The following is a 12099-nucleotide window of genomic DNA, read 5'->3' as shown; positions in this document are numbered from 1 at the left end:
CCAATCATCATCAGTAGCAGTCTACAAAAACGACTTGTCAATTGCCTTTTTCTCAAATAAAATGGTATACCAAACAACAATTTCATTCAGTTTTTTTAATTTAAATTTTCAGTTATTTTACAAAGTAGTAGATGACTGTTTGCTGATGGCTGGGCTTCAAAACATTTTAATTAAGTCATTGTGTGTACACTGTACGAACAGCCAGCCACCAGTGAAAGATACAAGAAAACAAAACACTACCAACTGTCATTGTGACAGTATTTGTTGTTTACATTTCTGTAATGTCATGCTAAAGCTGTCAGCTATTTAATATTTTTTTTGTTTTTCGTTCGTTTTCATACTTTTGTGTATTTGGTACTTTATTGTAATTCCTTTGATAGTTTTTTTTTTTCTTAATAGTTGTTAAAATATTTAATTATGCTACTTGTTCTGACAATACATACAGTTTTATTATTGAAAACTTCTTTATATGTTGGTAAATTTCATAATCAAAAAGTTCAATAAATAAAAAACCGTTAAAAATAGTACTCAAAATGGTACTAGGGCAAATTACATATACAAAGTCGTTTGTTTTTTTAAGAATCTACTTCTATAGAAATTTTAATATAAAATGGGGATATGGGACATTTTATATAAAAGTACAAAGTGTCAAAAAAGTACCTTTTAAACGAACTCATAGATAACATTGGAGCCAAGAACTTACCACGCTCGCTTACAAATAACTCTTTAATAAGTATTTATAAATGGTGAATTAAAAGTTGTTTCGTTTTACGCACAAAAAAGTACTCACACAGAAAACGAACTTAAAAGTAATGCAGACGGTATATAGTAGTCATTGAAAAGTAAGTAGGTATGTAATTACAAGTCACTACCGAGTTTTTGCTGGGTTTGTCTTGAAATATATTCGATTTACAGTATCTATCTAACCATATAATTCATACATATTTTGAACATTTTTTAAATCTTTTTCAAATTTTGACAGATCTAAAAATTTCGCCAAAAATATTTTCTGTCAAATCATGCCAGCCCGAAAAGAAAACAGACTCAAATTAAAGCATTAATGATGCATTATTAACGCTGCTACACGTAAAACCCCCTACAAAATCCTAAAAGAAATCGAAGACAAAATTGCAATTTTATAACAATTGAGTTCAATATATTCTTTAGATTTTTTTTCAAAAAATAACACAAAATGAAAACATAAAAATTTAGCATTTTAATCCTTTGACAAGTCAACAACTTAACAAAAGATCAAGACAACAGAATTCTTTTAAAACAAGAGTTATAAATCGTAATAATAAAATATAAATTGAAGGAGGAAGAGTAACCAAAATATCAGATTATGGACAGATTAAAAGACAAGACAAGAACAAAACGTATGAGTAAAGAGTACAAGTAGAGAGAAAGAAACTCCCTTTTAAACAGGTACAAGAAAAGGATTTTAAATACCGGTTTAGAAAAGAAAGAAAAGATTAAACCATAGATAATCACAGCCATTAGTGGGATGAGCCACAAAAATGAATGTTAAGATAATAAATATATGGTGGTTAGGGAATATTTCAAAGATTTTATGAAATTAAAGGAAATTCCTATAAAAATAACAAGTTGGAAAAGTCAAATAGCAAGTTTCAAACTATTTTTTTTATAAACCTTTTAAAATTTTAATCTTTCTATTTACATTTTTCAAAATTTTTTAAAAATTTTCTTTAATTTCATGGAATTACATCTATAGTTCTCAAGTTTAGCACGATTAACAATATTAATCACACCTATAGAAGTGGAATTTTTGTTCCTTAAAATTTTCATTCCCCTCTGTAATATGGATAGTTCAGTGAAATACACCCCACTGTGTTCTAGGGAGAACCTTCGCTCTCTCCTGTATGCGGTCGAGTGGCTCCAAAATAGACTTCGAAGCTCCGGCCCATAATTGATTTTTCATTTTCGCCATATTTTCTTTTCTTTGACCAGCACTCAGGGGTTGACCCCTACTTATGCGAGGGTATTGTGTTGGAATTAGGAACATTGGACATTTGGTTTAAATTTTCTTATATCGAAATTATCAGGGAATACTTCTGAAGGAAGTTTGTTCCACATTCGAACAGTGAATCAATTTTCCCTGTAATTTGTGTGTTTTTAATGAAATAAGTGTGTTGCGGATATGGGGAACAAGCTTCCTAATTTCAGATGAACACATTACATTGTAATATCGATAGAACAGTGCTCTAGGGAATCAATAGAATTAGAAACCCTAACAATCACCGTTAAATACCTTCGCTTTCTCCTGTATGCGGTCGAGTAGCTCCAAAATAGACTTCAAAGCTCCGGCCCATATATGAGAGTTGTACTTCCAAAGATATCAGATAGAGTAAAGTATAAAACCAATAATGCTTCTTTGGATACTTGAAAAATTTTGTTAGTCCAAAAAAAACTTCTAAGCTCCGGCCCATATATGAGAATTGTATGCCATTTTCTAAGGAGATCAGATGGAGTGAAGTATAAAACTAAGATACTTGAATGCTTCTTTATATATTTCAAAAATGTGTTTAATCCAACTGACATCGCACTATATTTTCGCTTCAAATTCCTTAATATTTACAGCACCCATATAATATAGATGGAACAACATTATCTGTGATAATACCAATTCGTGGTTGAGCGATTGATTCATGGTTGTGCCTCATTGAACGTATCTCTGAAGGGCTTGACCTATAATTCCATGAATAAGAATAACAGATATTGCTGTAATCGGCGAAAAAAAAAGTTTGACATTAGAAGGACGTTAATGGAAATAAGAAATAGGTTAGGAGACATTGAAAAGTAATGAGTTATATCTTAACACATTATTTAACTCATTGATGACATGAAAGGCAAGTACTTGTCTTGCTCGCTTACATACAACTGCTTAAATAACTGCTTATAGTAATAAAGTACTTAGGTATCTGATTATAAGTAAGTCATCATAAGTCAGAAGATATGTAGTAGTCATTAAAAATTAAGTTTTTATGTTAGTACAAGTCATTACCTAGTTTTTGTTGGGTAGTAAATTAAAAATGTTAAAGCTTTCTTATGACTACTATTTCAATCATTTAACAGACTTACACCTCCTCCCACGTTTATCATTAAAAATTGTGAATTTTTAACAGCAGTTTTTTTGTATAGCTCCCTCATTATTTAATTTACTAATATTTAAACTTCGTACTTTTATAAAAAAAAGTATCAAATTTTAAATAAAAGATAACTATAAACGTTTCTTTGATATTATTTGCTGAAGACAAACCCATTTCTCTATATCGTTTATGGTCCACTTTTACAATATCGTATTTTTTTTTTTTAATTTTATGTTTTCTTATCATTCAATTGCCTAAGATTAAGAAATTATCAGTCAGTATCTTTACTGAACACTAAACTAAATTTTAACATGAGATGTTGAATATTTTCTCTAAAACTTTTCCAGATGTTGACATAAGCCGAAGACAGTTTCTGTTAAGGTCTTTAATACTGTAAAATATTGAGTCAAAAGTTATAGTTCATCAATCCAAATTTAAGGTTAAAGTAGTTTTTCGCCTTTTAGCAGAAAATAGTTTAGATATATAATTTTTTCGAATTAGGAGCTAAAACGGGCAACATTTTTGCCCTCAAAAGGCAATTTTTATGTTTATATTTACATTTTTCTAAAGATTTTTTTACAAAACTCTGACTGTTGTCAAGAAAAACTAAACATTAGATTTTGATTACCGCCAAAATATAGTTTCTAAAACTCATTTTAAAACTTGACATAATTTTTCGCTCTCTTAAAATTAATAAAGATAATCAAGAGAATTTGTTTATAAACAAATGCAAAATTTTTTTCTTATATTACTCATTTAATATGGAATTTTTACAAACTGCCAGTCCAGTTTCTATTGAATTTAAAAAGCAAAAGAGAACCTTATCTTTTAAACTGAAAAAGTAAAAAAAAATAAACTTGACAAAAGTCTTATCAGTTAAATAAGAACAGAAGAAAAATAAAGTATAATAAAATTTAAAGCTAAAAACAAATGAAAAGTTATAAAATTAAAGCAATAAGTAAACATTTGCAAAAATATTAAATAGATTCTCTTAAATTTTTCCATCTACGTAATTTGTTATTAGTTTTCTTTTCATATTATTGCTGTTAACGCGTTGTTTTTTAGGCCAATTTGAAAATAACATTTGAAATTAAATTGTCTTGACAACTTTAATGAGCAAAGAATAGTCACTTTTAAACAATTAGCAATTAAAGACGTTTTTATACAAAAAAAAATACAATAAATAAAATTATTAAACAAAATTTGATACAAAAAACAACAGAAACGAATAAATGAAAGTGTTTAAAAATAAAAATTAAAAACATATTTTTTTTATTCCAAAAATTCGAGATTAAAAAAATAAATGAAATATTATCATAAATAAAATTTTATTAAATGTGAAATAAAAAATATTTTATAAATAAAAATTAAAATAAAGAAAAAATATTTTAAAAATAAAAACTGAAAAGAAACCAAATATTTTTTTATATATTTAAAAGATTAAGAATAAATAAAAAGAAAAAAAATTATATAAAATAAAAATTTCGAATAATATATGGTTTATAATTATAAATATTAACAACTAATAATAATAAATTTAAATTATCTACAGTGAGTGACAATACAATGAAAATAGTTTAAACGTTTTAATTTGTATAAATAAAAAATTAAAAAAATAAATTTTATTTTTTAAATCGGAAAATAATCGATAAAGTTATGTCTAGATTGTATTTTAGTCTGGTCTGTATATATAGTCCAGTATATAGTCTGGTCCATAGTCCAGTCTATAGTCTGGTCTACAGTCCAGTCTATAGTCTTGTCTATAATTTAGTCTATAGTCTGGTCTATGGTTTTGTCTATAGTCCAGTCCATAGTCTGGTCTATAATTTGGTCTACAGTCCAGTCTATAGTCTGTGTCTATAGTCCAGTCTATAATATGGTCTATAGTCCAGTCTATAATATGGTCTATAGTCCAGTCTATAGTATGGAATATAGTCTGGTCTATAATGCAGTCTATGGTCTGGTCTATAGTCCAGTCTATAGTATTGTCTATAGTCCAGTCTGGGTAAAGCCTGTCTATAATCTGGTCTACAGCCCAGTCTATAGACGAGTCTATAGTCCAGTCTATAGTTCAGTCTATAGTCCACTCTATAGTTCGTTCTATAGTCCAGTCTATAGTCTAGTATATAGTGTAATCTTTAATCTAGTCTATAGTCTAGTTTCAGTCTATGGTCTGACAGAATTTCTTCTGACTTTTGTCTAGTCTACAATCTTGTCTATAATCTAGTCTATAGTCTATTCTATAGTTTAGTCTATAGTCTAGTCTATAGTCTAGTCTATAGTCTATTTTATAGTCTTTTCTATAGTCTAGTTTATAGTCTATTTTATAGTCTAGTCTATAGTCTAGTCTATAGTCTAGTCTATAGCCTAGTCTATAGTCTATTCTATAGTCTTTTCTATAATCTAGTCTATAGTCTATTCTATAGTCTAGTCTATAGTCTAGTCTATAGCCTAGTCTATAGTCTAGTCTATAGTCTAGTCTATAGTCTAGTCTATAGTCTAGTCTATAGTCTAGTCTAAAGTCTAGTCTATAGTCTAGTCTATAGTATGGTCTACAGTCTAGTATATAGTCTTATCTGTAGTCTAGTTTATGGTCTAATCTATAGTCTATTATTTACTAAGAATCAAAAATTTTATGAAATTTCGTATTTTTATTAAATATTTGGATTTTATAGTAAATTTCAGATTTGTGGTATAATTTAAAATTTTTAAGAGAATTTCAAAATTTTTGAATTCTGATAAAATTTTGTACTTTATAATGAAGTTTTAGTAAAATATAGTATTTTTTGTAAAATTTCAAAATTTAAGTGAAAGTTTGAAAAAATATTGAATTTTTAATTAAAATTAAAATTTTTTAGTGCAGATTTGAATTTTAGGAAATATTGGAATAATTTCAAAACAAAAATTTTTATTAAAGTTTCGAATAAGGGAAGTGATTTTTATTAACAATCTCCTAACATTAAACTGAACAATTTAAAGAAAATCTGTTTGTTTTCAGATAAAATAAAAATATTCATTGTATTGCGCCACACTGTATAAATTTAGTTTAATAAAACAACTAACTGCTTGGAAAAACCAATAAAACAATATTTACCACAGCCATTGAATAAACAAGAAATCTACCAAAATGCGACACTATATTTATAAAGTAGGTTTTATTGAAACAAAATTCAAATACAAATTACAATTCTCTTTTTTATTAATTAAACATTTAATTAATGCGCAATTTATTTATATTTTTTATATTTTCTTCTTTTCTTTATCTTCTTTCTTTTAATAAACTTTTTTTTTCAAAATTTCTACTAATGGTGGCGTTTAAATATTTTTCCACTAAATAAATTATAAAATTGAAAAAACAAAAAAATTATAGGAAAGCGAAATTGTTGAAGTTTTATGGAAACAAGATGTCGATTTGGGCTATAGTCTTACACCCGCCCAATTGGCTGATGCTGGTACTTCAGCTAAAGCTTTGCAATCATCTAACGCTAATGACGACGATATCGAAAAGTTGAAAGCTTTAGAAGCACTCAAATTAGATAATGTAAGTGTTTTAAATAATAATTATAAATTTATAATACGAAAACAAATAATTCACATATAAAATTAAAATTAATTTATTTAAATAAAATTTCATCATCTTACATTACTATCGCTCAGCACAAACTCTCTTTCTCTCTTTTGCTCTCATACTCATTTGAAATGATTTCATTTAAAAAAGTGATTAAAGAGAAAAAATAAAAACTTTCTCTTTATTAAAAATTCTATCAAAAGTATACTTTTCATCATAATTTTATTAAATTAAGTTTTAATTTTAAATAATCGTTTATGATAAATCTTTGGCATTTATTTGTTTATTTATCATCTACAGTTTGAAATAATTCATTCCGTAAGATCTAAAAGAGTTTTTTGTAAGTTTTGAAACAAACGTGGAACTAATTATTTGACTTGTTTACGAAGCTATAAGAAACTGTTTCAGACCTTTCAATTCAATAACAAATCGGCAAGTTTTTCCAGTTGACATGTCAGCACTCTTGACATCATACTACTTTTGTCTTATAGACATTCGACGAACTGTGTGACTTGGTTTTTTATCACAGATTAATTTCAAAAATTCATCGTCTGTTTTTTTTGTCAAAATTCAATCATAAACAAAAGTTATTATTTGTGTGTTTTTGCAATCATTTTGAAATATGATTATCATTAATATTTTCTTAAAATTTTATTCAAATAGTCAAAGTATGATCCAAAAGATATTGATGACAATGATGATGATAATCATTTGGGAGATGAATGGGCTGGCATACCCTTTACTATTGATAATGAAACTGGTAAGTTTTTCGTAAAATTTTATTTATATTTTATAAATATATAATAATAATTTTTATTTTAACTATAAAAACAAAAGGACAATTATTTCGAAAATTAGAAATATTAAGTATTGATAACCTAAAAATTTTCTGTAGACCGATTACTTAAAGATCGTACTTGCTTAAATCAAGTATGGATTCGGGTTTAAATTTAGAAAACATTTCTTAAAACAAGTACTTGTCGTGATCACTTTGTTCCCTAAAAGGTTTAAATCATGCTAAAATCAAGTCTATCATACTTGGCTGATCCGAAGTTGATTCAAGTATTTTATACTTGATTCTAGTAAAATCGCACTTATCGTACTATTGAAAACTATCCTGGATTTTTCTATATCTTTTTGAGGGTTTTCTATAACTCAGTACGAAAACTATGGCTTACTACCGATAACTCGTTTTTCATTTCGATAACTTGATAATATTCTTTAAAAAAGGTACACTAACATCTATAGTTAGTTTGAAAGGAGAATGTATATTACTTCAGATTCGAAGAAATACTATCTGATCTGTTCTGCTTTCCTTTGCCAGAGTCTCTGCAATTAAACCCACAACTACTGGGCGTACAGACTAGAACCAACTGTACTACCAGAGGCACAATCCTCCCCTATCATCGTTAACATATGGAGAAGTTTTACGCCCTTAAAGTATAACGATCGACTCAGAATCCATTAAGACATTTCCGTCCGCCCGTCTGTCTGTTACAAGATACGAAGGACGAGACCTATTACAAATCGGTCCATTATTTCACCTAGCCACCATATAACCGGACCTTCTGATCTGGCCTTTTTTATTTTATAACTGGTGTAGGGCATCATATGGTCGGTCATGAAGAAAGTCGAAATCACGAGACCATGTTAGCCTTTTCGAATCACATCTGGGAGAAGAAGAGACATGATAAGTCAGATGTTAATCCTTATTATAAAGTTGACAGAATGGACTTTCACATGGCATACAACATTTTATAAATAAAGTCTCAAAAAAGGCCAAAAATGGAGTTTTTTTTTTAAATTTCAGGGCACAATATCTCACATGATTCGCATTTAGAGCTTTAGACAAGCATTCTTTGGTCTCTGGTTTAAAAATTTGTCACCCATTGTAATGATGTAAAATTCTTAGACCAGATTCGCATTTAGAGCTTTAGACAAGCATACTTTAGTCTCTAGGTTAAAATTTGCCACCCAATGTTATCAAACTAAACAATTATCTATATAAAATTTTCTCTACTATCGCTAACAGATCGGTTCCATTTATAGTTTGTTTCGTGTTCATCATTTATGATTAGTTTTTCTTAATCTAACAGTAAACATAGAATTTGAATTTATAACTAACTACCATGGTTGCTATTTTGTAAATTGTTCCAAAAGTTTGCTTTATTTTTAATAATCTAATCTTATTTAGTTATAGACTCGATTGAAAGTATTAGTAAAATCATATCAATTTATATACAACACCAAATGTTAATTATTTATCTGGCAAAAATATGTCTGCAAATCATATTTATTTGTTTTCTTTTTCGCATGATATTCCTTTCTTCTCTACACCCCCCGGTTGTCCAGGAATTTTAAATAATTTAAAAATACATTTTATATATTTTGATAAGATTTCTTTTTGTTATACTATGTATGTATGTAGTACATTTGTATGTATTATATTTGCTTTTATTGTTGTTTATGATAAGATGTTAATTGTTGTTTGTGATAAATTAAACAAAACATAATTTTCAAAAACCTAAATTTATAAGAAATTTTAAAATTATTTTAAAATAAACTTCCTTTTTTTAATACCAAAACTTTTAAATATTTTTCAATAAAATTTCAAAAAAAATTTTTCTTTTTCATGCCTTACTTAGCGGCTTTCTTTTTAACTCTGTAATTGCAACTATCACTAGTTTCTAAAGTAAATATTATTAAACCTATTTAGACTAAATTGTAAATATATTTACAGTAAATAAACCAGAAAATATGTACAACATTTCTTTATTTAACCACTACCAACAAACAACTCCCCATATATGTATATGTACAAAGATTTCCTATTTTGTTTGTAAATATGTATGTATTCTCATATATCAAAAGTATTGGTATTAAATCAACAAAAAAAGTAATGGATATAGCCATATCGTAGGCTAACGATTAATCTACTAGATAAATATAAAAACACGCGTTTATTTTTTCTTTATAATATTAGGGCGATTATAATACAATAGACTTTGAATTAAGCAACGAGCTAGCCAAAAAAAAAAAAGTAGAAAGTAAAATAAACTTTTCGGAAATTTCGAATAATACATATAAAAAAGAAACTAATCAAAGTAGCAAATATGGAAGGAGATTTAGTAAATTACCCAACCACCACCAATAAATACTGCTACTACTAACGTCATGGAACGAAAATCCAACCACCATAATTTCTTCAAGTAACACAGCAAACAAACTATGCTCTATATATACTTTCATATAAAAAAAAAACTTTGAATTTTCTCCATTTACGCCTATAGGCAGGCAAAGCAATATTTACTCCATATACTCATGTATTAATTGTATATTTACATTACATGTATACATACATATGTATGTATGTATGTATAGCAAATTTTGTTCGTGTATGTATTTAGGGTATCATACTCATACATGCAATATGATTTAGATTTTATTTTAGCAAATCATGCTCTGATCATTTCTCAAAAAAAAAACGTAATGTAAAGAAAATAAAACAGACTTCTATTCTATATGATGGTACATGCGATATTAAGAACTTAGTCTAGCGCTTATAACCAACTGAATGTTTGATGCCATACACTCTGGAAAAATTGCATACAAATCATGTTAAAAAGATAAGAACTACATATTTTTCCTTTTAAAATTTTTTTCTCTTCCTAATTATCGATAACTGATTAAAAAATGTTCTTTATTATCGATAATTGCACAATTTCCATTAGGAAATTATTTTCTATTATCGATAACTATCGATTAATTTTCTGTAAGCGATAATTATACATTTTTCTTTATACAATTATTTTCTATTATCGATAACTATCGATTAATTTTCTCTGTAAGCGATAATTATACATTTTTCTTTACACAATTCTCTCTACTTCTCAATAAGAGAACTACTTTGTTTAAACAATCTTCTTAATTTTCGATAACTAATAATTATTCTATATAAATCCGTCTGTTATCGATAATTTTTAAAATTATTTAAGTGTTCTGTTATCGATAACTAAACAATTTTCATTAAAAAAAAAAATTACTTTAATAACTTTTCTTTGTTATCGATAACTGAACAATTTTCTTTAAGAAATTTTTTCTATTACTGATAACTGGACAATTTAATTTAATAACTTTTCTCAGATATCGATAAAATCATTATAACATCTTCTCTGTTATCGGTAACAGAAAAATTTTTATTAAAAATCTTCTCTGTTATTGATATCTTGAATAACTTTTCTTTGTTATCGATAACTGAACAATTATTTTTTAATAATCTTCTCTGTTATTGATAACTGGACAAATTTCTTTAAATAACTTTTCTCATTTATCGATAACTGAACAATTTTGTTTAAAAAATCTTCTCTGTTATTTATAATCGTGCAATTTCCATTAATAACAATTCTCTGTTATCGATAACTTAACAATTGTGTTTAAAAGTATTAAACTGTTATCGACTGTACAATTTTATCCAGAAAATTTTTGTTATCGATAACTGGATAGTTATTTAGCAAATTTTCTCTGCTACCGAAAACTGGAAAACTTGTTTTACAAAATATTACTCTGTTATCGATAACTAGACAATTTTCTTAAAAAATATTACTCTGTTATCGATAACTAAACAATAAAATAACTTCTTAATTATCGATTACTAATCAACATCCTATAGAAAACGGTCGATAATTGGAAAATTATTTTAAAAATGTTCTATATGGTCGATAACTAGACAATTTTTTTTTTTAAATATTCTATTTTCGATAACTAGACAATTTTCTGGAGAAAATCTTCTCTGTTTATCGATATATGAACAATTTTATTAAGAAAAGTTTTTGTTATCTATAACTGAACAATTTTCTTTAAAAAAATCTTCTCTGTTATCGATAATTGGTTAACTATGTTTTGAAAATATTCTCTGTTATCTATAACTGGAAAATTTTCCTTTGGAAACTTTCTCTGTTATCGTACTCTGTAAATAAACTTCTGAAGAAGATTGTTTCAGTTATAATTAATTGGATAATTTGTTTTAGAAAAGTTTCTCTTTTATCGTCACGTGGAAAATTTTTTGGAAAATTTTCTGTTATCGATAACTGAACAATTTTCATTTCAAAATATTTTCTCTTTTATAGATAACAGAACAATAACGTTTATAAATTCATATCTGTTATAGATAGCTGTAAAATTTTCTTTAAAAATATTTAACTTTCATTCGCCACTCAAATCACTCGTAGTGTAGAAATAAATACCCAAGTATGTTTATTAAAAATACACACACAGTGGGCCTGCTGGGGTGTGTTACATTTAACAGCAAAACTGCTGCTGTTGATGCCGCTTCTTTTGCTTCTGATAAAAATGAAAAACTTTCAGGGCAGCACGAACCAAATTACAAAAAAAAATAAGTTTTTTTTTTGTTATAATGCCATTAAA

General features: G+C 26.9%; 1 protein-coding gene across 2 annotated transcripts; it reads left to right on the top strand.

The window, feature by feature from the left end:
* Positions 1 to 4621: 4621 nt before the first annotated feature.
* LOC119614421 (segmentation protein cap'n'collar-like) lies at positions 4622 to 7800 on the top strand. Of its 2 annotated transcripts, none has more exons than XM_037970552.1 (4): positions 4622 to 4658; positions 6106 to 6255; positions 6478 to 6648; positions 7339 to 7799. In XM_037970552.1, the coding sequence occupies exons 2-4, from the start codon at positions 6235 to 6237 to the stop codon at positions 7477 to 7479; spliced, it is 333 nt and encodes a 110-aa protein (XP_037826480.1). In that variant the 5' UTR covers positions 4622 to 4658; positions 6106 to 6234; the 3' UTR covers positions 7480 to 7799. The 2 variants fall into 2 exon arrangements, with proteins under 2 accessions (XP_037826480.1, XP_037826481.1); XM_037970553.1 differs by having other exon boundaries at positions 4640 to 4658; positions 6153 to 6255; positions 7339 to 7800.
* Positions 7801 to 12099: the final 4299 nt, after the last annotated feature.

Source organism: Lucilia sericata, unplaced genomic scaffold (genome assembly GCF_015586225.1).
Source record: "Lucilia sericata isolate MDLA Ls3-8-SP2 unplaced genomic scaffold, ASM1558622v1 Contig002880F_arrow, whole genome shotgun sequence".
NCBI lineage: Eukaryota > Metazoa > Arthropoda > Insecta > Diptera > Calliphoridae > Lucilia > Lucilia sericata.
The sequence above is the reverse complement of the archived record's forward strand: the minus strand, read 5'-3'. Positions and strand labels throughout refer to the sequence as shown.

Coding starts and splice junctions, on each gene's coding strand:
- LOC119614421 (XM_037970553.1), top strand. CDS start 6,235: ATGCGACACTATATTTATAAA. Junction 6,256..6,477: donor TGCGACACTATATTTATAAA/GTAGGTTTTATT, acceptor AAAAAATTATAG/GAAAGCGAAATTGTTGAAGT. Junction 6,649..7,338: donor AAGCACTCAAATTAGATAAT/GTAAGTGTTTTA, acceptor TTATTCAAATAG/TCAAAGTATGATCCAAAAGA.